Raw genomic sequence first — 26,047 nt, 5'->3', positions numbered from 1 at the left:
GACAGCTTGGGGACCAGCAGAGCAGTGGTTTGCAGTGGGCACAGCCTTTTGTGCTGTTCTGAGGCTGAGGTTGTGGTTGGTAGGCAACCTGGGGGCCAGCAGAGCAGTGGTTTGCAGTGGCACAGCCTTTTGTGCTGTTGTGAGGCTCAGGTTGTGGCTGGCAGGCAGCCTGGGGGCCAGGGGCAGTGTGCTCTCCCCTCGCCAAGCCCCGGTGCCCAGGTCTGTCCCCCGTGGTGACCTGTGCTTGTGGCTCTTGCAGAGTTGGCGGTTTCCCTGGTGGAGAAGATGCAGGCTCAGGAGATCCTGCGGAGCCTGCGGCTCCCCGAGTTCGATGACCTCAGCCAGTTCTTCCGCAACCTGCCGGCCACCGCCCTGGTGGGCATCGGCGCCTTCGCCGCCGTCGTCGCCTACTGGTTTGCCAGCAGGCCCCGGGCCGTGAAGCCCCCCTGCGACCTGAGGAAGCAGTCAGAGGAAGTGGAGGTGAGGCCAGGGGCCCCTTGCTGGGCGGGAGAGGCTGCGTTCCGCTGGAGCTTTGCATACCTGGAAGTCATAGAATTGTTTTGGTTGGAAGAGACCTTGAAGATGATTGAATCCAACCCAAGGGCACAAAATTGTACTGAGCCGAGTCCCTCAGCACCACACCTCCCGGGCTTTTCCATCCCTCGGGGGGTGGGGACTCTACCCCTGCCCTAGGCAACCTGCTCCAGGGCTTGACAGCGCTTTTGGGGAGGAAACTGTTCCTCAAGTCCAACCTAAACCTGCTGCAACTTGAGGCCATTTCTTCTCATGCTATCACTTGGGTGCCGAGACCAATCCCCACTTGGCTCCAGCCTTCTTTCAGGGATTTTGAGAGGCACGAGGTCTCCCCTCAGCCTTCTTTTCTCCAGGCTGAAAAACTCCAAGTCCCTCACCTGCTCCTCATCAGACCTGTTCTCCAGAACCTTCTCCAGCTTCATCTGGACCAACTCCAGCACCTCAATGTTCTTGCTGGAGTGAGGAACCCAAAACTGAATCCAGTATTCAGGGAGCAACCTCACCAGTTCTGAGTACTGGGAGACAACCCCTGCCCTGGTCCTGCTTGTCACGCTGTTCTGATACAGGCCAGGATGCTAGTGCCAGGAGCTGTTTTTGTTCCTTCTGAGGGCTCCCCAAACTCATCATTACATCAGTCATGTGATGTGCTGTGTGCCAGGGACCACTTCATTCCTTCATTCACCTTTTTCTGTCCACTGGAAAACTCCAAGACTGCTCCTTAATGGATTCTGTGAGGTTTACAGTAATTTTGGTCTTAGTTTTTCTTCTTCTATGACCAAAAAATGGCAGGAGCTGCTTACTGCATGGGGGTAAATGGTTCAATGCTGATAGGATCAAATCAGCTGGTGCTTCTTCTGTGTGCCCATTGCTGAGTTTGCTGCTGGAAACTTGGTAATAATAACAAGAAAGATTGGATCCAAATCTGGGTATAGAAGCTGAGGAGTTATTAATTTTCATGCTTCAAAAAAGGTTTTAAAGTTTAATGAAGCTGCTTCATTTTGAAGAACAGAAATATCCCTGAAAAGTGTTTCCACTTAAATTATTATCTGGAAGTAATGAGAATTTTTACAGCCTCTTGTGATGTCCTCTCTAAAATGCTATTTTCTCTAATTCCAAAAGCTTTTTCAAAGTTGGGAGGAACTGACACTTTCCAAGGCTGTGGGTTGGGCTCCAGTGAGAGTTTCTGCTGGCTCACAGCACAGTGCTGGTTTGGTCACTCTCCCCCTGCCTGCCTCCTCTTGCCCACTCCTAAAACACCCCTGCTGAACTCATGCACTGAGTTCTGGAGCTTGGCCTCTGCTTTAGTTTATCCTTCGTGTTGGTCTAGATGCCCTTGAGAAGGTGGCCACAGTGCCTGTCTTGGGGACCTGTGGAGCCCAGAGCACTCAATTCCTCCAGCATGTCCCCACTCTGTCACTTGCAGATTTATAATTCCTCCTCAAATCTCCTTGGGGAAGCATCAATCATCTTCTGTAGCAACCAGCTGGATCAGATGGTTGCCCATGTTACTGGGGAGTTGAGGTGGATGTTCTACTTCTGCCACACTTTTGGGTGTTGGGGCAGGAAGGTGGTGGTGGCTGTAGAGGTCTGTCTGGCATTTGGGGGATGAGATGCTTCACAGTTCAGAGTTTCCCCATCTCTTGCCCATAGGACAATGCTGATATCTGTGTCATGTCATGGCAGAAGACCTTACAGAAGCTTTCCAGCACTTCAAGGGGCCCTATAGGAAAGGTGTGGGGGGGACTTTATCAGGGAGCATAGTGACAGGGACAAGGGGTGAGTTAGATTAGATGTAAGGAGAAACTCCTCACTATGAGGGTGGTGAGACCCTGGAACAGGCTGTCCAGAGAAGTTGTGGATGCCCCGTCCTTGGAAATGTTCAAGGCCAGGTTGGATTGAGTAACATGACCTTGTGGGAGGTGTCCATGCCCATGGCAGGAGGGTTGATTTTTAAGTTTCCTTCCAACCCAACCCGCTCTGTGGTTCTGATGGTGTGTCACACAGGGTCTGGCTGGAGCACGCCGCTCGGTGATCGGGGACAGCCCACAGCTCCTGACACACTACTACGATGACGCCAGGACCATGTACGAGGTCTTCAGGAGGGGATTCAGCATCTCTGGTGAGTAGATACAGGGAGAGGTGGAGGACCACACAACACAGAGGCTCAGAGTGTGGCAAGCTCAAAAGCTTTGGGAAGCTCAGAAAGGGTAGAGGCTGAAAGAGTGCAGGAGCCATCAAAGGGTAGAAGGCACAATGGTGTAGAGACCCATTTGGATCAAAGACCTAAGGAGCATGGGAGGCTCTAAAAAGGAGTGGGAGGCTCAGCAAGTGGAGATGTCAGAGAATGGGCAGCCCAAAGAGTGGAGGCCAGTGGAGAGGAAACAAAGTGAAGGGAGTCCCAGACATGAAGGTCCAAAAGGTGGGATGTCTGAAGGGCAGACACAAGCAAGGTGGGCGATTCAGTGAGTGGCAGGTTCAAGGAGAGGAGGCTGAGGAAGGAGGAGGCCCAGTGAGGAATAGGGCAGCCTGCACTGGCCATAGTAGTGTGAGTGGTGCTTTTGGAGGGAGGCAGAGGTGGGTTATGATTAAGGTTATGATGTGCTACATGTATTGTTTTGTCCCTCATGCCATTGAATTCTCCTGCGCAGCCTCTTGGTACCATGAGATGTTGCTGCTGCTGGCAGACAGTTAGCAGCCTGAGTTTAGCAGCCTCAGCAAAGCTCATCAGGCATTATTCATTTCCAGAACATTTATCAATACATCAAAGGGGGCTGATCTGGGCATGGAACCCAGCTGAGCTCCTCTGCTGCTGCAGATGCTGGGGCTTGTTCTGCTGCCTGCTGCCTCTTCACCAACCACTCCTCCAGTTTACATAAAATCACAGAATTGTTTCAGTTGGAAAAGACTTCCAAGAGCTAGGTCCAGAGGAGGCCATGATGATGATCAGAAAGCTGGAGCACCTCCCCTGTGGGGACAGGCTGGGAGAGTTGGGGCTGGAGAAGAGAAGCCTAGAGAAGAGAAGGCTCCAAGGAGACCTTAGAGCAACCTCCCAGTACCTAAAGTATGATAGAGCTGGGGAGAGACTTTGGACAAGGGCTTGTAGTGATAGGAGGAGAGGGAATGGATTGAAGCTGGAAGAGGAGAGATTAGGAAGAAATTCTTTCTGGTGAGATTGGGAGACACTGGAACAGATTGCCCAAGGAAGTTGTGGGTGTCCCCTTCCCTGGAGGTGTTCAAGGCCAGGTTGGATGAGACCTTGGGCAACTGGAAGGTGTCCCTGCCCTTGGCAGGGGTTTGAAACCAAGAGATTTTTAAGGTCCCTTCCAGCCCAAACCATTCTATGATTAAACCATGTCCTCAGGTGCCATGTCTGCACGTCTTTTGAATCTCTCCTGGGATGTTGACTCCACCACCTCCCTGGGCAGCCTGTTCCAATGCCTGACCACTCTTTCAAAATGCCCTTTATTCCTTTTATTTCTTTCATTCTAGAGAGATTTACCTTTTAATTCCACAACATGGCAGGGTAAAGGACTCTGCCAAAAGCTCTCAGGAAAGCTGAGTGTGGTTTTATGAGTCCATCACCCTTACCCCATGGATGGTACCATCAGAGAGCTCTCATACACTTGTGAGACATCATCTCCCACTCCAGAAAGTCATGGTGACTCTTCCCTGCTCTACTATAACTATTTCTGTGCTGGCTGCTCACAATTTCCTGCCTTACTCAACATACCTGTTTCATAGTCAGATTATTTTTGGTACCTCCAGAAGCCTCTGTGGAATTGCAGATATTTCACACCAGAGGATGGGGGTAAGTCACTAACTCAGGAGGGGGATGGAGGAATGGAGCTTGTGCAGGTAAGTACAGCTAGCAAATTAATGACACTTCTCAAATATTCCTCCTGTCATCAACTGTTGTGTATTTCCTTACCCCGCTCCAGAGCAGGCTGTGCCAAAAATAGCACTTTTCTCTTTGAAGTGTTTAAATCAACAGGCAGGGAGAGCAGTGGGAGCTGGTGCTGGGATGAAAGCCCTCATCAGACATTCATGCTCACCCCATCTTTGGAGAAATGTCTTTTAAGGAGGCTGTTTTGGGGCAAACTGCTGCTGTCCCCTCTGCAGCTCAGGGAGAAGGCTGAAGTGGCTGTCTGGGAGATGCCAGCAGCCCATCTTCTGTTAGCTGCACTTGTGTGTTTAATGGCATCAGCCTTGCTGTGAGCTCTGCCCCAGGAGCAAGAACCAACCTTGATAACAGTGGATTTGCTCTTTGAGGGCTCTGCTCCAATCCCCACAGCACACTAACTCCTGGTAACTCCATCATCTCTGCTTGTGTCTTCCAGAAAATGGCCCCTGCCTGGGCTTCAGAAAACCCAAGCAGCCCTACCAGTGGCTGTCCTACAAGGAGGTGAGCTGGAAATGACCCCCTCACAGAGTCCTTGCCCCCCAGTGCTCTCACCCTGCCCATCAGAAGAACCCATCGGTTGCACACACATTAGACCAGCAGAAAACTGCCATGCTATGCAAGGGCTCCCAGTTCCCCTGGTTGGGTCCACTGCAGTGTGTTGGCTTTTGGGGACCAGCTCAATGCCAGCAGCCTGCTCATGACAGCAGCAGAGACATGCTCCAAAGCCATAGGGCAATGCCAACCAGAAGTCAGCTCCTGGTCAGCTATGGATGGCTCAAGATAATGTAAAACATTTGACCTTTAGATAGCAAATATGATCATTTGAGAGCCTTCAAAAGCCTTGCTGACTTTGGTATTGCTTATATTCCTCCTTTTGATGTATTTTTTTTTTCCTCTCCAAATTTCAGGTGGCTGAAAGAGCAGAAGCTCTGGGTTCAGGCCTTCTTCAGCAGGGCTGCAAGCCATCCACGAAGCAGTTCATTGGGGTCTTTGCTCAAAACCGTCCAGAGGTGAGACCTGAAGCTCAGCTTCATGTTCCTGACTTGTGAGCTTGCTTCATGCTTGAAGCTTGCTCTCAAGTGTGCTAAACCTGCTGCCCTGGCGCCCTTCTCACGTTGACGCTTTGATGTCCTCCTGCAGTGGATCATTTCTGAGCTGGCTTGCTATACCTACTCCATGGTGGTGGTTCCCCTCTATGACACCTTAGGTCCTGGAGCCATTCGCTACATCGTCAACACAGGTACAAACAAAACTGATGTGGAACCGTACAGCTGGGGAGGGTGGAAGAAACCTTTGAGATCACCAAGTCCAACCACTCATGTAATCTGCTCAGAAACCAGTTTTGTTGTTCAGAATGGTTCCTTTTCTTCTGTTTTCCGAAACATGAGTGGTTTTAGTCATTGGATCACAGGATCATAGGATGTTAAGGGTTGGAAGGGACCTCTGAAGATCATTGAGTCCACTCCCCTGCCAGAGCAGGACCATAGAATCCAGCACAGGTCACACAGAAACACATCCAGATGGGTCTTGAAAGTCTCTAGAGAAGGAGACTCCACAAACTTTCTAGGGAGCCTCTTCCAGTGCTCTGTGACCCTCACAGTGAAGAAGTTCCTCCTCATGTTGAGGTAGAACCTCCTGTGCTGGAGTTTCTATCCATTGCCCCTTGTCCTATCTCGGGGTACAACTGAGCAGAGCCTGTCCCCTGCCTCTTGACCCCCAGCCCTCAGGTATTTATAAACATTTATTACATCCCCTCTCAGTCTTCTCCAGACTAACCAGCCCCAGGGCTCTCCGCTTCTCCACACAAGGCAGTGCTCCAGTCCCTTAATCACCCTGGTAGCTCTCTGTTGGACTCTCTCCAGCACATCCCTGTCCCCCTTGAACTGGGGAGCCCAAAACTGGATGCAGTACTCCAGGTGTAGCCTCACCAGGGCAGAGGGGGAGGATCCCCCTGCTGGATCTGCTGGACACACTCCTCTTAATGCACCCCAGGATCCCATTGGCCTTCTTAGCCACAAGGGCACATTGCTGAGCTGTGGGGAACTTGTTCTCTACAGGTTATGGGGTGTCTTGAACTCAGCTTAGAGAGTTTTGTGAGGACTGTGTCCCCATGCTGGGGCAGGGCTGCTTCTGCTGCATCTCCCCCGTGGCTGGCTGTGCAGAGCCATGGTGGGGCTGCTCTGGCTGCGGGGATTACTCCACAGCCACCCACCCCTGTGCTGCGTCGTGTTTTGCCTCCTAGATTTTTCAGCCCACTTGGTGAGAAATTTTAGTCTTTTGAACTGAATCCCAGAATTAATTGTAGTTGTTAGCTGCAGCTTTGGGGTTGTTTTAGGTTAGCTAAAATGGCACTGGATTTCTAAGGGGAGTAAATGGCATGTTCCAGGATTTCTGATGTTAGCCTGGAATATCAGAACTGATACAAACTCAGCTGTGAGCCAGCAGCCAGCCTTGCATTAAAGAAAATAAACATTGACCACAAACAGCTCATTTGGCTGCTTTCTTTCCAGCTGACATTTCCACAGTCATCTGTGACAAGCCTGAAAAAGCCAGAACACTCCTGGACCACGTGGAGAGGAGGGAAACGCCAGGGCTGAGCTCCATCATCCTGATGGACCCCTTTGAGAAGGAGCTGGTGGAGAGAGGGAGGAGGTGTGGGGTTCGCATCCAGACCATGCAGGAGGTGGAGGTGAGTTTGCTCTCCCTCTCTCTTTGCTATATTTTGTGGTTTCTGTCAAGAGACAGTAAAATAGACAGGGGCTTGTGAATGGCTTGGCAGGTTCAGTGTCTGGAGAACACAAAAGGGCAGCTTATGGTGTTGGTGTTGATGTGTGGCTCAGTGCAGCTGCCTCTGCACTGTTATTCCTTGTTGTTAGGAGCCAACATTTCAAACCTTCCTGCTCTGATAAGGCATCAGCTGTTCACCAAGCCTGAGAAAGGAGGTTGCTGTTTGAGACACTGTCCTCCTACATGGAAGCCTACAGCCTTACACTTCCATGCAACAGCCTGGATCCAGCTCAGCCAGCCTGAGGATGGCACTGCAGTGAATGCAGGAACGTTTGGATAGAGAAGATGACCCAAGTGTTAGCCACACATTGTTCTGCTCTAGCTCACGCTCTGCCTTCATGGTTTGCAGACTACTAGCAAGTGTGTTACAGCCCAGGAATGAAAGCAGAAATCAGTTTTGTTACTTCAATCTCTTTCAGGACTGTGGCCGCGAGAGTCGACACGCACCTGTGGTGAGTGTTGGGAAGTGCTTCACCCACTGCTGACTGCAGCTGGTTCTGTCACATCTCTTCCACTGAGGACACAGGGGAGGGTTTGCTCTGGGCAGAAGGAATTGTCATCACAGAACGTAGGGGTGGGAGGGACCTCTGGAGATGATCCAGTCCCACCCCTGGAAGCATGCATGTCTTGAGGGGCAGTGCCTCGTGACCAGTTCAGGGGGGAATGATTTGAACTGAGAGATTCAGACTGGAGAGAAGGAAGACATTTTTTCCACTGGCTGTGGTGACACACTGGCCCAGGTTGCCCAGAGAGGTGGGAGATTCCCTATCCCTGGAACCATTCCAGGCCAGGTTGTCTGGGGCTGTGAGCAACCTTCTCTGGTTGCAGATGTCCCTGCTGATTGCAGAGGGGTTGGACTGGATGAGCTTTAAAGGTCTTCTCCAATCTGAACCATTCTGTGCTCTATGATCCTGTCCTATAGGGAAGCAGTGGAGTGGCCCAGGGTGTGTTGATACCATCCACTGGAGATGTGCATTTGCTTCATCCTCTCCACCTGGGACACTTAACTGAGATGGTTCATTCTTGCTGAGCATGTGAATGGGACAGTAATTAAATGCCATTGTTGAGTCACACCAATTCCAGGCAGTACAGAGAGGATGTGTTTTCACCCTTGGCTTCCTGATGGGTTTTCTGTAGATCAGAAACAGGACTTGGCAACATTTCTCTGGGATATCTTGGGAAAATTACATCGATGTTTTTTTCCACTGGCTGCTCACACTTGTGCAAAATCAGCTTCTGATTTTCAGACTTCTTATTTATTTATTTGAGACCCAAAATAGCTCACACAGGCAGTGGTGCTGAGAATAGAGGTACCACTGGGAATGGGAGCAAGCTGCAGGTTCTGGAAGCTGTCTCCCATTGTGGATAACCACAACTTTCCAGATTTTTTCTGGAAATCAGTAAATTATCTCAAGTTTCCTCTCCTGCTTTTTCCCTCTTACATCTGCAGGTATAGGTGGTGTCTTTGAAATATGAACTGCAAGATGTTCTACCAAAGTCTTATTACACTAAAGCATAGGGCAGGGAGAGAGTCTGCATCAAGTGCAGAAGCCTGATAAAAAGAGTTTTGTGGTGGTCTTTGCTATTTGCCAAGGGGAATGAAAGGTTTTTGTGGCAGAGCTGAAACAGAATTGATTTGACCTTTAAGTTTCTAGAACGCCAGCAGCCTGCCATTGGCCCTTCTGCAGCAGACTGATGGGATTTTCTTCTTCTCCTTCTGTACTTCTAGCCTCCTCGACCTGAAGATCTATCCATTGTCTGTTTTACTAGTGGCACTACAGGTAAAAGAGGCATTTTATTCTTCAACAGATGATCAAATGAATTATTAATCCCATCCCAATATGTGCAAGCTTGCTGTTTTGCTGCTGTGGCAGTGATTATTTCTCTGCATGTTTACTATTTAAGAGTCTCTCTGCATACACACAGTGAATTAAAAATACTGCTGTATTTATTTTCCACCTGAGTTCCCTGACAAACGCTTTGGCAGGATGGTTTTCCAGTGGTTTGGAAATTTGCCCACGTTTCTACCTCCCATTTTGCAGCGTGGTTGTGGAGTGCTTGATGGGTTGGTATTTGTCTTAGCTAATGTGGCTCCACAGCTTTCCATTTTCTGTATGCTAACCATCCCAGTGTCCCCAGCCCCACCAGTATCCTCAGCACCTCTGTCTGCTCTGCAGCATTGCCCCGGCTTGCTCATGTGTTCCTTATCTCCTTGGGTTGGCTCTGGGGCACTGGGACAGCCCTGTGGTGCTGTCTGGGATATCTTGGGAAAATTGCATCGATGATTTTTTCCACTGGCTGCTCACACTTGTGCAAAATCAGCTTCTGATTTTCAGGCTCCTTATTTATTTATTTGAGACCCAAAATAGCTCACACAGGCAGTGGTGCTGAGAGTAGAGGTACCACTGGGAATGGGAGCAAGCTGCAGGTTCTGGAAGCTGTCTCCTGTTGTGGATAACCACAACTTTAACAGGTCTCTGTCCTCTTTTGTCTTGGGGAGGAGCAGCAGCATTTCCCTGCCTGCTTTTAGCAGATGCAGTGCTTTCTCCTCTCTCCAGATTATGGCTTTCATATAATTGCAGGAATTTCCTGCTCTGAGAACCTGATCTCCAAAACATCTATCACAAAGGTACTCAGGGAAGGACCATGCTCCAGGGACCACTGGAGCAGCTCTCCGAGCTTCACCCATGCTCTCAGGATTGACTAATGCTTGGTCCCATCCCAAAGCATCCTCCATTTGGCCTCCACTCCTGTAGGCAAGGAGAAGATGCCCCCTAGTAAGGGACTTGCTTGTGCTGCTCAGCAAGGAGAGCACAAAGCCTGAAGGTTAGGCTGAGCAAGAGAGGACATCTTCATCTCCCACCTCCTGGAGAAGACTTGTGCTGCAGAGCAGGTGAGCAATTGCTTTATCAGTCCCAAGTACAAACTCAGGATGTATTAAATGTTATTAAATCTACAACTAAATATTAATTTACAATTATATATATATATATAGTATATATACAATATATTTTAAATATATTGGAGTTTTAACCTTCATGCATTGTTGTTGGTTTGGAGATCCATGCCCAAGGCAGTGTGCTGTGGGAGAGGAGCCTGTGGTCCTGCTCAGTCCCATCAGTGGCCATTCCTTAAAAGGAAAAGTTTGGAGCCAGTGCAGGATAGGGACACCAAAGCCATTCATGCTATGAGCACCTGTTAGACCAGAGCAAAGCAACTAGGTACAAGTGGGAATTGCAGGGAGCCAAAGGGCTGTGCCTACGGCTGCAGTGGGGCAGAGTTTGTGTGGAGATTCAAGGGCAGAGCAATTGTGGGTTTCAAGTCAAGTTTTTGTTGATTTTTTTCTTTCTAAATAAAAAAAAAAATCAGTTCTAGAAGGGATTTTTTTATTTTCTTTTTTTAGTTGCAAATGCAACCACAGGCTGATTAGGAACAATTTCTTTGCTGCAGAGTGGTCAGGCACTGGCACAGGCTGCCCAGGGAGGTGGTGGAGTCCCCATCCCTGGAGGTGTTCAAGAAACCTGTGGCCATGGCACTTGGGGACATGGTTTAATGGCCATGGTGGTGTTGGGTTGATGGTTGGATTGGATGATCTCAGAGGGCTTTTCCAACCCAAATAATTCTGTGGTTCTATTTTATGATTTCTGGCGTTGTGCTTTTCTCAGGAGCATGCCTGAAGTGGCAGAACAGGACAAGGAGGGAGCTCATTGGCTTTGTTCCATCCAAACCAGAGATAGCAAATTATCACTTGCAACTAAACCCTCCCAGAGCAATTGTGAGCCACTAGCCCACCCTCTGCTGCTGGTGGTTCACATCTGGCTTTTCCATCAACACTCTGATCTGTTTTCCACATTGTGTTTTGCTGTCAAAGCTTTGACTTGCAGTATAGCCCACATCAGGATATTTCTAGTGACCATTTAGAAACTTCCTTCCAACAGATTTGTTCTCAGGGGCTCTCTCAGTTCTGAAGGGCAGTAAATATTTTTGTGCGGTGGGAAACAAACTTTGGCTATTAAGTTTGTAACCTGGAAATTGTAGAATTGGAAACAATTTTAGCTGTTGATTAAAAAAAAAAAAATAATAATCCCAGAAATGGACTTTGATGTGTGCTTTTCTTTGATAGGATCAGATGTCCAAATGCCTCCCCAGGGAGAAGGGAGAGCCTGAGATTGCTCAGCTCAGGTCACAAGACCAACTTCTAGTTTACCAAGAAATCATCAGCACTCAGAAACAAGCCAGAAGCACACAGATGTCCCCAAACCATCAGGATTCAATTACTCCAGAGAAGCAAACTGGCATTTCCTCAAGGATCCACCTATAACCAGTTGGATAACAATTGCTTCCCTGTGGTTTCTCACAGCCTGCCAGTGCATGTGCCTGACTGCCAGAGGCTCCCATGGGATGGAAAGAACTTGCATCACAAAATGGATCACACCACCAAGCTGGCGCTGGAGCTGCTGCTTGAGACACACATTTAGTGACGTGGAAAATGTTCTTCTGCTGCTTATGAAGACTGTTAAACCAACCTGGCACCAGGATAGGGCAATCTGCCACACAGGCTATGAACTGACTGGGACCACACTGTACCCCTGTCCCTGGAGGGACACTCACAAGATGTGTCTGCATGAGGAAATTCAAATAGGAGAGCAGTGGTACACATCTGGCACCATATTTTGGGTTGTTTATTTAAAGCAAGCAGTGTCACTGCCAGCCTGCCAAGATAAGTCCACTTCTGTGCTCCCCAGTTCAAGAGGGAACTACTGGAGAGACTACAGTGGAGGCTGTGAAGATGCTGAGGGGCCTGGAGCATCCTTGTGAAGGAGGGCTGAGAGCCCTGGGGCTGTTGAGCCTGGAGGAGAGCAGCCCCAGAGGGGATCTGAGCAATGCTCAGCGAGAGATAAAAGGGTGGGGGCAAGAGATTGGGGCCAGGGACAGGACAAGGGGCAATGAGCACAAACTGGAACCCAGGAGGCTTCATCTGAACAGGAGGAGAAACTTCTTTGGTGTGAGGTTGCTGGAGCTCTGGAGCAGGCTGTCCAGGGAGGTTGTAGAGTCTCCTTTCAGGTGGACTTTGTGATTCTGGGCAACCTGCTCTGGATGGGTTGAACTGGATGATCTCCAGAGGTGCCTTCCAACCCCCCAGCATGCTGGGATTCTGTAACCTTTTTCTCTCAAAGTGGCAGTTCTGGGAAGGGCCTCATAGCAAGTGGCACTTGTTTTACTGGGCTAACAAAACAGAAGAACTAGAGAAGGTCAAAATTTATCCCCTGGCCCACACAGCTGCAGCTCTCCTGTGGCAGCATGGCTGGTCCTGGATTTCTCCTGAAGAAGGCTCTCCTGGCTCTAACACTGCTGCTCTGCTTTTGACACCATTGCCACTACAGCCTCTCTGGAATGCTGTACCTGTTGCTGGTGGAAGGGAAGGAGCCAGGATGATCTCTCTACTTCCAGGCGCATCATGGCAATTTGAACAGAGGTACAGAATATGCCTTAAAAGTCAGAGGTGGAGTAAGTAAACAACTCTGAGGCTCAAAGCATCTGAGAAATCATCCAATAAAAAATCCCCAAACAGATACCTGTGCTAAGGTGCAGGAGGCAGATCTGCTGCTGGCATAGCAGGAGGGTGCAGTTGTGAATTTCCAAAGCAGTCATGTCCTCTCCTCCACCAGTGTGTGAGTGACCTGTGGGCTTCTGGCATGAAGAAACTTGTGCAAGGCTGCAGGAGTGCAGCTGCTTGTAAGACTCCAAGGGCTGGGCACAAGGATTTGGCTGGGCAACTAAAATAACAGAGGCATTGCTGGGCCTGAATAACAGGGCATTGTACTTACACCTGATGTCGGTCCATGGAGTTCTGGAGGTCTGGATTCTCTTGTGCACCCAGCTGTGAAAATAAGAACCTTGGGACAAAATCTGTCTGACTGAGCTGGTGCCTGCCAACACATTGGGACAGCAGCAGTTGTGGCTGGTGAAGCTGTCAGCCCCAGCTTCACCCCTGAGCTTCAGAGGAGGATGAGCATGAGAGCAGAGCAACATCCTGTGTGCTGTGTTCATCTGCAAGTGGTTGGGACTGAATCACAGCAACACCAGATTTGGAACACCAGATTTTGGGACTGAGTCACTGCAGGGCTCTTGGAACACCAAGTTTTCAGTAAAATAGGTTGTGTTTAGAATGTCATGCTTTAGTGCAATAAACCCCTGTAATAATTACTGCTTTTGTTTGAGCCTTCATTTAATGATCTGAGAAGGCTGGGTAGAGGAGATGTCAGAGATGCTGGCAAGGCACAGGGCTCAGCACCACAGCTCTTGGAGCAAGGAGCTGAGCTAGGCTGTGCCACGTGGCTGTGTGCTGGCACTGAAGGGCTGCCAAGGACTCAGCTTGCTAACTTCTCTAGAACTGAGAAGATTAAGCACGTTTCCCTGTGCTGAAACTGGTTCACAAAACACCGTTGCCCTGTCCTAATCTGTGCAAGGCAGGGTGAAATTCTGGCTGATTTACAGTTCTGTGAGGCTGTTGCATCCATTGTGGTTTTTGGGTGACTTGCAACAAGGACATTGAGGGACTGGAGCTGGTCCAGAGAAGGGCCAACAAAGCTGGGGAAGGGTCTGGAGAACAGGGATGGTGAGGAGCAGCTGAGGCAACTGGGGTTGTTCAGTCTGAAGAAAAGGAGGCTTAGGGGAGACCTCATCTCTCTCTACAACTCCCTGAAAGGAGGCTGGAGCCAGGAGGGAATCAGTCTCTTCTCCCAAAGAACAAGTGATAGGACAAGAGGAAGTAGCCTCAAGTTGGAGGTTGAATGTGGTCATGAGGGACAATTTCTTCCCCAAAAGGGTTGTCAAGCCCTGACACAGGCTGCCCAGGGTAGTGGTGGAGTCCCCATCCCTGTAGGGGTTTCAAAGCTGTGTAGATGTGGTGCTTAGTGGCAGACTTGGCAGTGTTGGGTTAATGGTTGAACCTGGTGATCTTAAAGCTCTCTTCCAACCAAAACCCTTCTGTGATTCTCTGCTTACCTGTAAAAGTGTTGGAAAGCTCCCGGGGACATCCTGTGCCTGCCATGCATACGCAGGTCACCTGCAGGTAAAGCTGCTCTGATCTGCTTCCGCTCGGCATAGCAGGAACCGCGCTGCCATGGTGGGATCGAATTAAACCAATCTGCTTAAAAACACTCTGGAGAGAGAGAGGCTGGCTCTGTAAGCTTGGCTCGAGCTGAGCTACGCCTTCTTTTTAGAAATAAACCCTTTGAGGCTGATGCAAAGGGACAGTGCTGTGACAGGAGGACATGCAGAGTCTCGCGTGCCCATGCTGAACATGGCTCTTGGCTCTGGTTTGTGTTGGCTTGTGGGTTTCAACATCTGCTTCTGCTCTTTCATGAACACCAAATTTGGTGTACAAGCAGATAGGAAATGCAGAAGATGTTTTGTGTGTGCGAAGGGGGACTCCCAGCTCAGAAAAGAGGGTGAAAAGGGAAATACTGATGGTGTGGAGCTGCCCAAGCGGGCAATGGAGGAAATGCTGCAGGTGCGGTACTTGTGAGTGGAACAAGACATGACATGGAGACTTTGCCAGCTCCTTAATAGGTTTGATGTTGTCTCCAGGACACTTCTGCTCTGCTGTTGCCAATATTAATGATTTCTCTTAATTGCATTCTCATACAGTCTTCTTGTAGCTGAATTCTTGCCATATATCGCTTGTCTTCTGCATGGTTCAGGTTCTCCAGCACAGTGGCTAAGTTAAAAGCTTAACAGCTTTTGAAATGTATTCAAGATGAGCTTTAGTCAAAAATCTGTCTGAAATAGATCCTACCTGGAGAGGCTGGGAACAACATTTAGGCAAAACAGATCCTATCTGGAGAGGCTGGGAACAACTAACCAGGTCTAATGGTCCTGCTCACCAAGCTGCTCCATCTGAGCATTCTCATAAATTGCAGTTGGACTGTTTCTGGTGGAAGCTGTTGTTCAGAACCTCCAGCAGAACTATTGGTGTTTACAGCATCAATTTATTCAATGCTGAGTATTGCACTAAGTTCTTTTGGTGCATATTACTGTGCCAGAATGACTCTGAAAATTACCTAGGTTTGAAAAATCCCAGAAGAGAATTTTAATGTTTGAACCATTTCCTGGTTTGGTTGCTGTTAAGCTTTTGGAAATCCTACTTGGGTCATCTTTTAACACGACTCCTTTTCCTTGCAGGGAACCCCAAAGGTGCTATGCTGACCCATGGGAACGTGGTGGCTGATTTTTCAGGCTTTTTGAAAGTGACAGAGGTGAATACCCTGACCTAGAGAATGTTGCCATGTACAGAGTGTGTTTGGGTTAAGCCATGTGCCTGCACAGGCTGGAAATGTGCTCTTGCAGATAAGAGGTGAAATTTCTCTCATTCAGAGGGTTAAATCCACGGAAATGGGAGCAAGGCTGAGCTTTTAGAGCAGCACTGGAGGGCATTAAATCCCTTTCCCAGCACTGGCTCCCTGGCTCTGTAGGGCACAAAGTGCTCCCGAGGAGCAACCCTGGCTCCTGTAAATCAATTAATTGATATCTTTTGAAGATAGTAGGAGAGCAAATAAGCACTGCACAGATGAAAATGGTGCTTGAACAAAAGAGCAGAGGGTCCACTTGTGCTCTTTGAGTCCCACTGTGCCCACAAGATGTCTTTATTTGAACGCTGTCTGCATTTGTAGTGTCTATATGCTTATATATACATATACACATATATATGTATATATAAATATGTATAAACATATATATGAGCATATGAATATTTCACCAGAATGGTTAATTTTAATTGATATTAGAGTATATCTCACTTTCTTTTGTATTTTCAACAGAGGATAGCACTGGCCAAGTAGCTGGACAATGTTTGATGCAATGTGGTTTTAGAAACTACATAAGAATCAGAACTGCTTTAGCACAAGATATTAAGGATTTTATGCAGCTTGTAGCTACCAAAGATAAAGAGTTAGTTAATTTATTTTTCTTTTTGGGTAAAGAGGGATTTCCACCAAGTAGCAATGTACACACAAGATGGACAATTTACTGCCTGGTACTCCTTACTGGTTTTATCATTGGTGCTGGGAACACTGCAGTGTTATGATCCTAATCCTTGAACTTTGAGATTTCCAGAGCACTGCTGTACAGAAAGTGGGTCACATGCAGTGAGGAACCCCACTGAACTCATGTGTCCAAGGGTTTGCAGGGTGGTGACTCCATGCAGGATGAAATGCTCGTGGCAGCAAGCTCTCAGGCTTCGCTGGGTCCAGGGGCAAGCAGATCACAGAATTGCACAGATGAAAGCTGATGCATAGCTGGCCCTGAGCTTCAAAGGGCAGGAACATTTATTTTGGAAGAGAACTGATTTAGAGGGAGCTGAGGGGAACTTGGCATCTTCCAGGACTGGCCCTCAGGAATGGGTTTAGGGTTCACTGATGGCCATGGGACTCTCTGATGAATCCCAAAGGTATCAGGTTGAGATCTAAGTGTGGTGTAAGTGGTTGCAAATCCGATAGCTTCAGGCACCAGAGTGCTGCTGGGGAGAGTAAATGCTCCACAAGAGTAGGGCAATGCCTAACCACAGCGAGGAAACCAAGCAAAGTGCAAAATACTTAAAAGTAGTATAAATTAACACAATCAAAAGACCTAAAGCTGCCAAGTATGGTCAAGTTGCTGTTTATAGACTCTTGTGCCAGTTTTGCCTAGCTCAGTGCTGTCTATAAATGGACTGTGTTTAAAGTGAGCATAGAGATTTATCATTATTTCTTGTTCTCAAACACCAAGAAGCTGTTTGCATTTTTTTTTTTATATTTAACTGGACAACTGTGCCAAGTGTGAAGTAATATTCAAGGTCATCATTTGGGGCCAGTTTAAAAGCAAATTATTTGTTGTCTGGGCACTTATGTCAAGAGGGGAAAAAAAAATAAATGGCAGCACTTTTAGTGATGCTGATGGTTTGACATTACTGTGCTTGCAGAAAAGGAGGCCAGTTTGAAATAATATCTAAATAGATTTGCAGGCTCTAATGGCTTTGTTCAGGCTGACACAGAAAATAATCTGAAATGAGATGCTGAAAATGCCTGCATGGTCAATCCTGTCTGATTTCAGTAGGTAATAATTGGAGGAGGGGGAGGGAATATCCAAATAGGACTTGCACAGATAAAATAGAATAGAATAAAATAGAATAGAATAAAATAAAATTTTAAAATAATCAAAATAAAATCAAATAAAATTAATAAAATAAAATAGGCTGACACAGAAAATAATCTGAAATGAAATGCTGAAAATCCAAATAGGACTTGCACAGACAAAAAAATAATAAAATAGAATAAATAAAATAAATCAAATAAATTAAAATCAAATAAGCTAAAACAAATAAAATAGACTGACACAGAAAATAATCTGAAATGAGATGCTGAAAATGCCTTCATGGTCAGTCCTGTCTGACTTCAGTAGGTAATAATTGGGAGGGGATATCTAACTGTGCCTTGCAAAGACAAAAAAACCCAAACCAAAACATAAAATAAAATAGGCCGAGACACAAAATAATCTGAAAGATGATGCTGAAAATGCCTGTGAGGTCAATCCTGTCTGACTTCACCAGGTAATAATTGGGAGACAATATCCAAACAAGACTTGCACAGACTTAAATAAAAATCATTATTATTTTTAAACTTCAATCAAATACCCCCTGAGGAAGAAAATCCCTGTGCTTCCATCCAGCCTAACAATTCTGTCCAGCCATGGAGATGCAAAGTGGGTATAATAATGATTTATAAAAAGATAATTCTGTCAGCTTATAGATTTTTATACCCATTTTCCACTAACCACTGGCCTTGGTGGAAGCCAGTGGGTAATGATGCTTTCAGTTTATCCAATCCATAATTTCATGGCAAACTTCACCCTTGGAAATGAGGATAAAAAGGATAAATTTTCTTTTGGGGCATGGATCAGGTAAAGCTCTCAGGGTCTTTATTGCAGCCTGCAAGACAGAATTAAAACATGAGCAAACTTATTTTTGCACCTGTCTATGGGGCAGTGATAATACCCTTGAAAATCCCATTTTAATCCCTTACTATTAGGAGGAACACTAACGGAAATCATTAGTTTTTGCAGCTGGAAAAAAGAAAAAGAAAAAATCATTCATTTTTCCAACATATTCTGATTCAAATCAATTATTAATCACAGGAAAAGAAAAAAAAAAATCTCTAGCTTTGCCTCTGGTAACACTATGATTCTCTGATGGGCTCTGTGCAATGTGGGAGAACCTCGGAGAGCCTTCCTGAGTTGCAGGAGGCTCCTCCTGGTCCTCACCCAGCCAAGAGTGCAAGCCATGGCCTCAGCACCTCGTGGTAGAGAGCAGGGAACACCAGCTGGGTTCTCTGCCAGGGTGAGCCTCTGTTTCCAGCTGTGTGGACACGATATGCCTCCTGCCATGGAGATCCCTCTCCATTGCCCTCTGTGTCCATCTCGTGCTCTCTACTCCTCCTGCTAACCAAGCTGTCATTGGCGCTGTGGCTTTAACGCTTCCCTTCCTCCACTGCTCTCTCGACGATCTTTACCCTTTTGCTCCTCTAGTGCCATTTTTCTTTTTTATTGTTTTATGACTTTCTTGTTGTCTTCCTGTCAGTGTTTCTTTCCTTTCTGTCTCCCATGCCCTTCACCTGCAGAAAGTGATCTTTCCGAGACAGGACGATGTGCTCATCTCCTTCCTGCCTCTGGCTCACATGTTTGAAAGAGTTATACAGGTAAGAAACCTGCCTGAACTGACAAGGCCTCCTGGGGCTCCTTCTGTTTTCTTCCAGAGTCAGTGGTCTCCTACTTGTGAGGATGTACACATTTCCTATTTGCCTTTAGCACACATGTTTGAGAGAATGGTACAGGTAAGGTCCTAGTGTCAGTGGAAATCATCTTTTTTTTCCACACCAGAAAACAAACAGACAAAAAACCCCAACAAAGCCAAAAAACATAAAATGAATAAAATACTAAATAACCAGCAATATCCTGTAGCACTAAAAGAAGCTTGTACTCCAGAAGTGCCACCTGCATAACACCAGAGCCCAGCGCCTGGTCTCAGCGACATGGCCATGAGTCCAGAGCCATTCCAGGATTCAGAGATTCATAGAATGGTTTGGCTTGGAAGGGACCTTCAAGATCATCCAGTTCCAACCCACCTGCCATGCACAAGGGACATCTTTCACTAAACCAGCTTGCTCAAGGCTTCATCCAGCCTGGCCTCTCAGCCTTCTTTTCTCCAGGCTGAGGAGCCCCAAGTCCCTCAGCCTTTCTTCATCAGAGAAGTCAGATGAGGCTATGACATTCAGTTCTCTTGGCGTGAGAAGCTTCAAAATAAACTGATCCCACAGGTGAAGGTTGGGTCTGGATTCAGCTGCAGCTTTGTCCTTTCTCAGAGAGGGCTGTTTTGGGCTTGAAAGCATACTTTTTGAGGTAGACAAGCCTCCAAACAGGAGCCTCTCACTTCCCAGTGACAGCTGTGTTGGAAATGATGTATCTGCCCTGTTAAAAACTTGGGTGTCTTTTAAGGAATTTTAAAGTTGTTTAGTTATTTTGGGAAGCTGATGTTCTCAGTCTAGTCCTTGCAGAACTCAGAAAAGTGAGCACACTGGTCCAGGCTCAGGTCCTGGCATGGGGGATGTTTTGCTCAGGATGACTCCTCCTACTTGAGCTTCAAAAGAAGGGCAGTGATGCTGGTCTCCAAACACTCTCCAGTGCTATAATGCCAGTTTGACCAGTTAGGCAGCTAGTCAGGACTAGTCACTAGTTTGCCTGCCCTGCCCAATCCTACCCAGCCAGCCCTGTTCTGGTCTGATCATAGTGGCCTGTTTCTTTCCAAGTCCAAAACTTGTGGATCTGTGTTTTCCACGCAAGCAAAGCACCTTTAATGAAGTGGGCTTCTCTTTCTGGGATACAGGATCAGGCGCTGTATTGCTAACGTAGTCTCTACTGTTACATTTAAACAAAACTAAAGTATTAACACCTAAAAATCAGCTGCTGCTCAGTGTGTTTTACAATGTTTTTAATATGCATGCATTTATTGACACTAGGTCCTCATGCTGCGAGCTGCTATGGTAGGTCTGGGCTTCAGAGGAGAAGTTCAGATCCAAAATCTGACCATAACTTGGACTTCTCGCAGAGTCACAGATGCACAGAATCCTTTGGGTTGGAAGGGACCTTAAAGATCATCTAGTCCCAACCCCCCTGCCATTGGCAGGGATGCCTTTTACTAAGCCAGGCTGCTCAAGCCCTCGTCCAACCTGGCTTTGAACACCTCCAGGGATGGGAATCCCCTGTATGCAGGGGATGAAGGGAAATTCCTTCTGAAAGCCTTGTTCCTCCAGAAACAGTGGCAGATTTGGTGGCTGCTGAACTGCCAGTTCTGAGAAGTGCCCAGAACTATCTCTCCATTTCTGTTCAGTGCAAAATTCATGGTTTCATTTGTTTATATCTATACTGCTAAAGCCCCATTTTTGCCTTCCTGAGAGCAGAACTTCAGGAAGGGCAGATCCATGCTTGGGAGGGACGCTGTGCTGTGGACGTTAAAAGCAAAGAGGTGACATGGGGTTCCTTTTTCCTCCCCTGCAGTCTGTGGTGTACTGCCACGGAGGGCGGATTGGGTTCTTCCAAGGAGACATTCGCCTGCTGTCTGATGATATGAAAGCCCTGAGGCCAACCATCTTCCCTGTCGTGCCACGGCTGCTCAACAGGATGTATGATAAGGTGAGGTTTGTTTTGCTTTCCTTGGAATAACAACTTTCGGAGATACATAGGTTCATGGAATGGGTTGGGTTGGAAGGGATCTTAAAGATCATTCAGTTCCAACCCCCCGTGCCGTGGACAGGGACACCTCCAACTAGCCCAGGTTGCTCATGGCCTTGAACACCTCCAGGGTGGGGGCATCCACAACCTCCCTGGGCAGCCTGTTCCCCACCCTCACTGGAATTAATTTCTTCCTCATTTCCAGCCTAAATCTTCCAGTTTCAGTCCATTCCTTTTTGTCGTAACACTACAAGCCCCTGTCAAAAGTCCCTCCCTCCGTTTCTTGTTTTATGTCCCTTTAGAATTCCTTTCATGGTGGGTCTTTCCTGAGTGGATTATCCTGCCTCACTGCAAACACATCCTTACCCTCTTGTAACTGATACAGCTGCTCCAATCCCTAAATCTAGATCATGTCCATTTACACAGATGGCAGACATGGCTTTTGCATCTTATAATGAAATCCCTCTCTATTAGCCTCTCACCCTGTTCTTACTGGGGTTACTGGTGGCATTTCCAGACAGGAGGGATTTTTTTTCATCACAGAAACACCAGCCAAACCTATATAAATTATGACTTTTTGTGCCCTTCAACCAGTTTTGGAGCTTAAATCTCATTTTCTGAGGCGGTAGCAGATGAAAATCAGGAGCTGCAAAATTGCTGTGAAGATTTAAACTGGAGCAGGGGAGAGTTAGATGGGACATTAGGAAGAAGTTCTTTACTATGAGGGTGGTGAGACACTGGAACAGGTTGTCCAGAAAAGTTGTGGATGCCTTATTCCTGGAAGTGTTGAAGATCAGGCTGGATGAGGCTTTGAGCAACCCAGTCTAGTAGGGGGTGTCTCTGCTTGTGTCAAGGGGGTTGGAATTTTAAGGTCCATCCAACTCAGGTCATTCTGTGATTTATAAATGTGAGGTGGTTGGGGTTTGGATCCAGAGATCTTTCAAATTAAGAGATGGCCTTGGAAGTTAAGACAGGCATGTCTGGTCACCACGTTGAATGTGTTTGACTAGCTGGGAATATTTATTCCTTAGCAGACTCATCCTCTGCAGAAGAGCTTAAGCACAAGCTACTGATGTGTTTTTTCACCACGGTCAGGACTGTTGGATCAGGGATTCAGCTGCATCACGAGGGGTGGGCACTGATGGTTTCTCATTTGTGGAGATGTTTATTCATGCTGAAGTCTGATTAAGCTTAGATTAACGCAGCTCCATAACCTCATCATTGACACCTGCTCTAGGATTCAAGCTGCTCATTCCTAGTTGCTCAGGTTGCATAGGATTGTGTTGGTTGGAAAAGCCCTCTAAGATCATGAAATCCAACCATCAACCCAACACCACCATGGCCATTAAACCAGATCCCAAAGTGTCATGTCTACACATCTCTTGAACACCTCCAGGGATGGTGACTCCACCACCTCCCTATGCAGCCTGTTCCAATGCCTGAACGCTCCTCCAGGAAAGAAATTGTTCCTAGTCTCCAACCTAAACCTCCCCTGGCACAATTTCAGGCCATTTTCTCTCATTCCATCACCTGATGGAGAACAGGCCAGCCCCCACCTCACTCCAACCTCCTTTCAGGGACCTGCATGAAGCAGTGTGGTCTCCCCTCAGCCTCCTCTTCTCCAAAAGAAGAAAACAAAGCCCTGGTGTAGTCTTATTGAACTGTCATGTACCTACGCCCCAGCTGGCCCCAGCAGCATGTGTAGCTGTACTGGTGAGACCAGCTGTTGATGTTTTCTCTCTCCTGGGTGTCACACTGCCTGTCACCCCCTGCTCCTGCAGATCTTCAGCCAGGCAGACACGTCCCTCAAGCGCTGGATTCTGGAATTTGCAGCGAGACGGAAGAAGGCTGAAGTTCGAAACGGGATCATTCGGAATGACAGTTTGTGGGATAAGCTTTTCTTTAATAAAATACAGGTAAGCAACTGCAGAAGGGAGCCTAAAGTCAGCTACTATTTCTTCTAGCAGTGGCTGGTTTTCCTTACAGTGTGCTTCACAGAATGCCAGCAGAGTGGGGAAGGAAGGAACCTCTGGGTCCATCCAGTCCAACCCCCCTGCTAAAGTCACCCACAACAGCTTGCCCAGGGTCACAATGTCCACAGGTTTGGAATCTCTCCAGAGAAGAGACAAAAATCGATAGAAATTGAGATGCAGCACAGATTGTTGCTTAACTAACTTTTGTGTTAACTTCTGCCATATTTATTTATTTATTTTAAAGCACCATGAACAGCAATGCTGGGAGGACTGGAACCCCTCCCTCTGCTGTGAGGCCAGGCTGAGAGAGTTGGGGTTGTTCAGCCTGGAGAAAAGAAGGCTCCAGGAACACCTTCTGGTGGCCTTTCAGTGTATAAAGGGGAGATCAGAAAGCTGGGGACAGACCTTTCTGTAGGGCCTGTTGTGACAGCACAAGGGGTGATGGTTTAAACTAAAAGACAAAGAGTTAGACTGGGTAGAAGGAAGTTTTCCATTGTGGATGGTGAGACTCTGGCCCCAGGTTGCCCAGAGAAGTGGTAGAACTCCCAGCCCTGGAACCATTCCAGGTGAGTTTTTTTGGTGTTCTGAGCAACCTCTTCTAGTTGCAGATGTCCCTGCTGACTGCAGGGAGCTTGGACTAGGTGACCTTGAAAGGTCCCTTCCAACACAAATCATTCTGTGATTCTATGAAGCTGCCAGAATTTCAGTTCTGCTAGGGACAGATTTCCAGAGGGGAAGAAAGAAACACAAGGCAGAGTGGCATGGCTTTTGTCACATCCCTACTTCAGCAGTACTGAGAAATCACTGCTCAGCAGAACAGTCCCTGGTGTTGCAGTTCTCAGATACAAGCAGTGCTCTGAGGAGAGTTGTGACTACGTGGAGGCATTTGCCCTCTGCCAGGTGAAGGTACCCAAAACCAGGATTGTAGCCTCTGACACCAGGGCTGTTGTCACCTCCTTCATTAGTTGTGTGTTCTGCCTTGTGGGGACTGAGCACTCATCATGGGCTTAATGGGTTTATGGTTTCTGCCTGCTCATCCCAGTGACAGGCAGGGAGAGGATTGCATCAACCTACTTCTGTCTCCTGCCACTGAGGATGAAATTCAGGAAAGTGTTGAGGAAAAGAGGAGTAACTCATCAAAGAGGATGTTGCTCCAAAGTTAGCTGCAAATACTCTGCAGATGCAAATGGGTTTAGGGCTGGGTTTCAACTGGGCAAGTTCAAAACATGACAACAGGAAAATAAAAATAAGGGTGCAGAGAAAAATGCAGGTGTAAACCCTGGTAGGACAAGAGCAGGGAGAGAAATCAGAACACCCTGCAGTGTGCCTTTTCATTAAAAAAAAAAATAAATTGGCTTTAACCCAAATTTTTGGGGCTCTGTACTACCTCAGGAGGCTCTGATTACTTGGTTGTTTGGTTGGTTTTGTTTTTTTTTTTTTTTTTTTTTTTTTTTTTAATTGGATAACTTATCTGGAGACATGCCACTTTATTTTTAACTAAAGAAACCGCCTGTACTTTGTGTCTGTGGATTAGTTGTGTCCTCAGTGTGCAAAGGCAGCAAAGTTCAGGCAGCACAGAGGGAAGCACAGACACGAGGCAGGGCAGGCTGCATATTGATTCAGGGGCTGGCGAGACTGCAGGGCTCAAACAGGAGCTGCTTTCTTTGCTGCTGCCTTTTCTTCTTTTTTTTTTTTTTTTCCTTTTAGAATAAGAACAAGGAAATGAAGGGGGAGGGAGAAAGTAGAAAAAGGCGACACAGGAATTGATGTAATAGCCTCCAGAAATATTTGAAGGTCATCTGCCTTGGAGAAGGGACAGTGTTATTTAGATGGCTTGGCAGCCAAGTCATTAAAACCCATGAGGTGTAAGTACAGGGAAAAAACCACTGGAGGGGGGAAGAGTCTGGGTTTTACCCAAAAGTTCCCCAGAGTTAGATGTGTTTCCTCAAGGCCAGGGCTGCCTCTCTGCAGGTCTTCAGCCAGCCCAGGCAAAGGTAGCCACAGCAGTCAAGCCTAAGCTTCTCATCTTCCAAAAGGTGTGGGAATTTCACCTCCATATACCAGAAGGTTTTTAACTTGGGCACTAGATCTACCTTTCAAGATTTAGCTGACTTTTTATCCCTACTGGAGAGAGTCCAGTGGAGGCTACAGAGATGCTGAAGGGCCTGGAGCATCTCTGTGAGGAGGAAAGGCTGAGAGCCCTGGGGAACAGCAGCCTGAGGGGGGATCTGATCAATGCTCAGCAGGAGCTAAAGGGTGGGGGGCAAGAAGATGGGGTCAGACTCTGCCCAGTGACAGGACAAGGGGCAATGGGCACAAAGTGGAGGCCTGGAGGTTCCATCTGAACAGGAAGAGAAACCTTTGGTGTGAGGGTGCTGGAGCCCTGGAGCAGGCTACCCAGAGAGGTTGTGGAGTCTCCTTCCCTGGGGAGATTCCAAACCCACCTGGCCATTGTGATCCTGAGCGAGCTGCTGTGGGTGTCCCTGCTTTAGCAGTGGGCATTGGACTGGATGATCTTCAGAGGTCCCTTCCAGCATGCACCATGCTGGGATTCTGTGATCCACAGCCAGTTCATATTTCCGTAGAATGGCTGCATGTGTTCTAGAGGGAGCGTTCTGTGCAGGCTCAGTGCCAGCAATACTTGGGGCACTGCTCGTTCTGCCACCTGCAGTAACTTGTGCTGCTCTCCTCTCTTTCTCCTGCTGTCACACAGGCCAGCCTCGGGGGCTGTGTTCGCATGATAGTGACGGGCGCTGCCCCTGCCTCTCCCACCGTCCTGGGCTTCCTCCGCGCCGCCCTCGGATGCCAGGTGAGCTCTTTGCAGGTGCTCATCTCCTGCCGTGCCAGAAAGGAGATGGGTTAGGACCTCAGAACTGTGGTTAGGATTGTGAATGACACAACAGCCACAGGGCTTGGGGCAGAGCCAGTGTCCTGGTGTCCCTGGAGCTCTGGAGCTGGAGTGGGAGCGACCAGTGACCTTGGGAAGGGAGCAGCAGGAAGCTGCAAAAAGCCCCGTAGACTCCATCCCAGCTGCTCTCAGCACTTCATTGAGTGTGTGCAATGAAATGTGCTTCTGCACATGCTAGGAACA

At 47.7% G+C, this 26,047-nt stretch overlaps 1 protein-coding gene across 7 annotated transcripts in view; it reads left to right on the top strand.

Moving 5' to 3' along the window:
- Positions 1-258: 258 nt before the first annotated feature.
- Positions 259-26,047, top strand: part of ACSL6 (acyl-CoA synthetase long chain family member 6) — a 35,954-nt gene continuing 10,165 nt past the window's right edge. For 2 of the 7 annotated variants that reach the window (XM_054389338.1, XM_054389336.1), the window contains exons 1-13: positions 274-375; positions 2,539-2,653; positions 4,872-4,936; positions 5,344-5,445; positions 5,576-5,675; positions 6,946-7,124; positions 7,642-7,674; positions 8,952-9,003; positions 15,410-15,483; positions 18,877-18,954; positions 20,810-20,944; positions 22,765-22,899; positions 25,670-25,765. In XM_054389338.1, coding sequence (XP_054245313.1) covers positions 286-375; positions 2,539-2,653; positions 4,872-4,936; positions 5,344-5,445; positions 5,576-5,675; positions 6,946-7,124; positions 7,642-7,674; positions 8,952-9,003; positions 15,410-15,483; positions 18,877-18,954; positions 20,810-20,944; positions 22,765-22,899; positions 25,670-25,765 — 1,254 coding nt within the window. In that variant the 5' untranslated portion in view covers positions 274-285. Of the gene's footprint in view, positions 481-2,538; positions 2,654-4,871; positions 4,937-5,343; positions 5,446-5,575; positions 5,676-6,945; positions 7,129-7,617; positions 7,675-8,951; positions 9,004-15,409; positions 15,484-15,603; positions 15,605-18,876; positions 18,955-19,011; positions 19,090-20,809; positions 20,945-22,764; positions 22,900-25,669; positions 25,766-26,047 lie in introns of all 7 variants that reach the window. The other 5 variants (XM_054389333.1, XM_054389332.1, XM_054389337.1 and 2 more) reach the window with 5 other exon arrangements.

This window comes from Indicator indicator, chromosome 18, assembly GCF_027791375.1.
Source record: "Indicator indicator isolate 239-I01 chromosome 18, UM_Iind_1.1, whole genome shotgun sequence".
Lineage (NCBI taxonomy): Eukaryota > Metazoa > Chordata > Aves > Piciformes > Indicatoridae > Indicator > Indicator indicator.
This window is presented reverse-complemented; position numbering and strand designations above follow the sequence as displayed.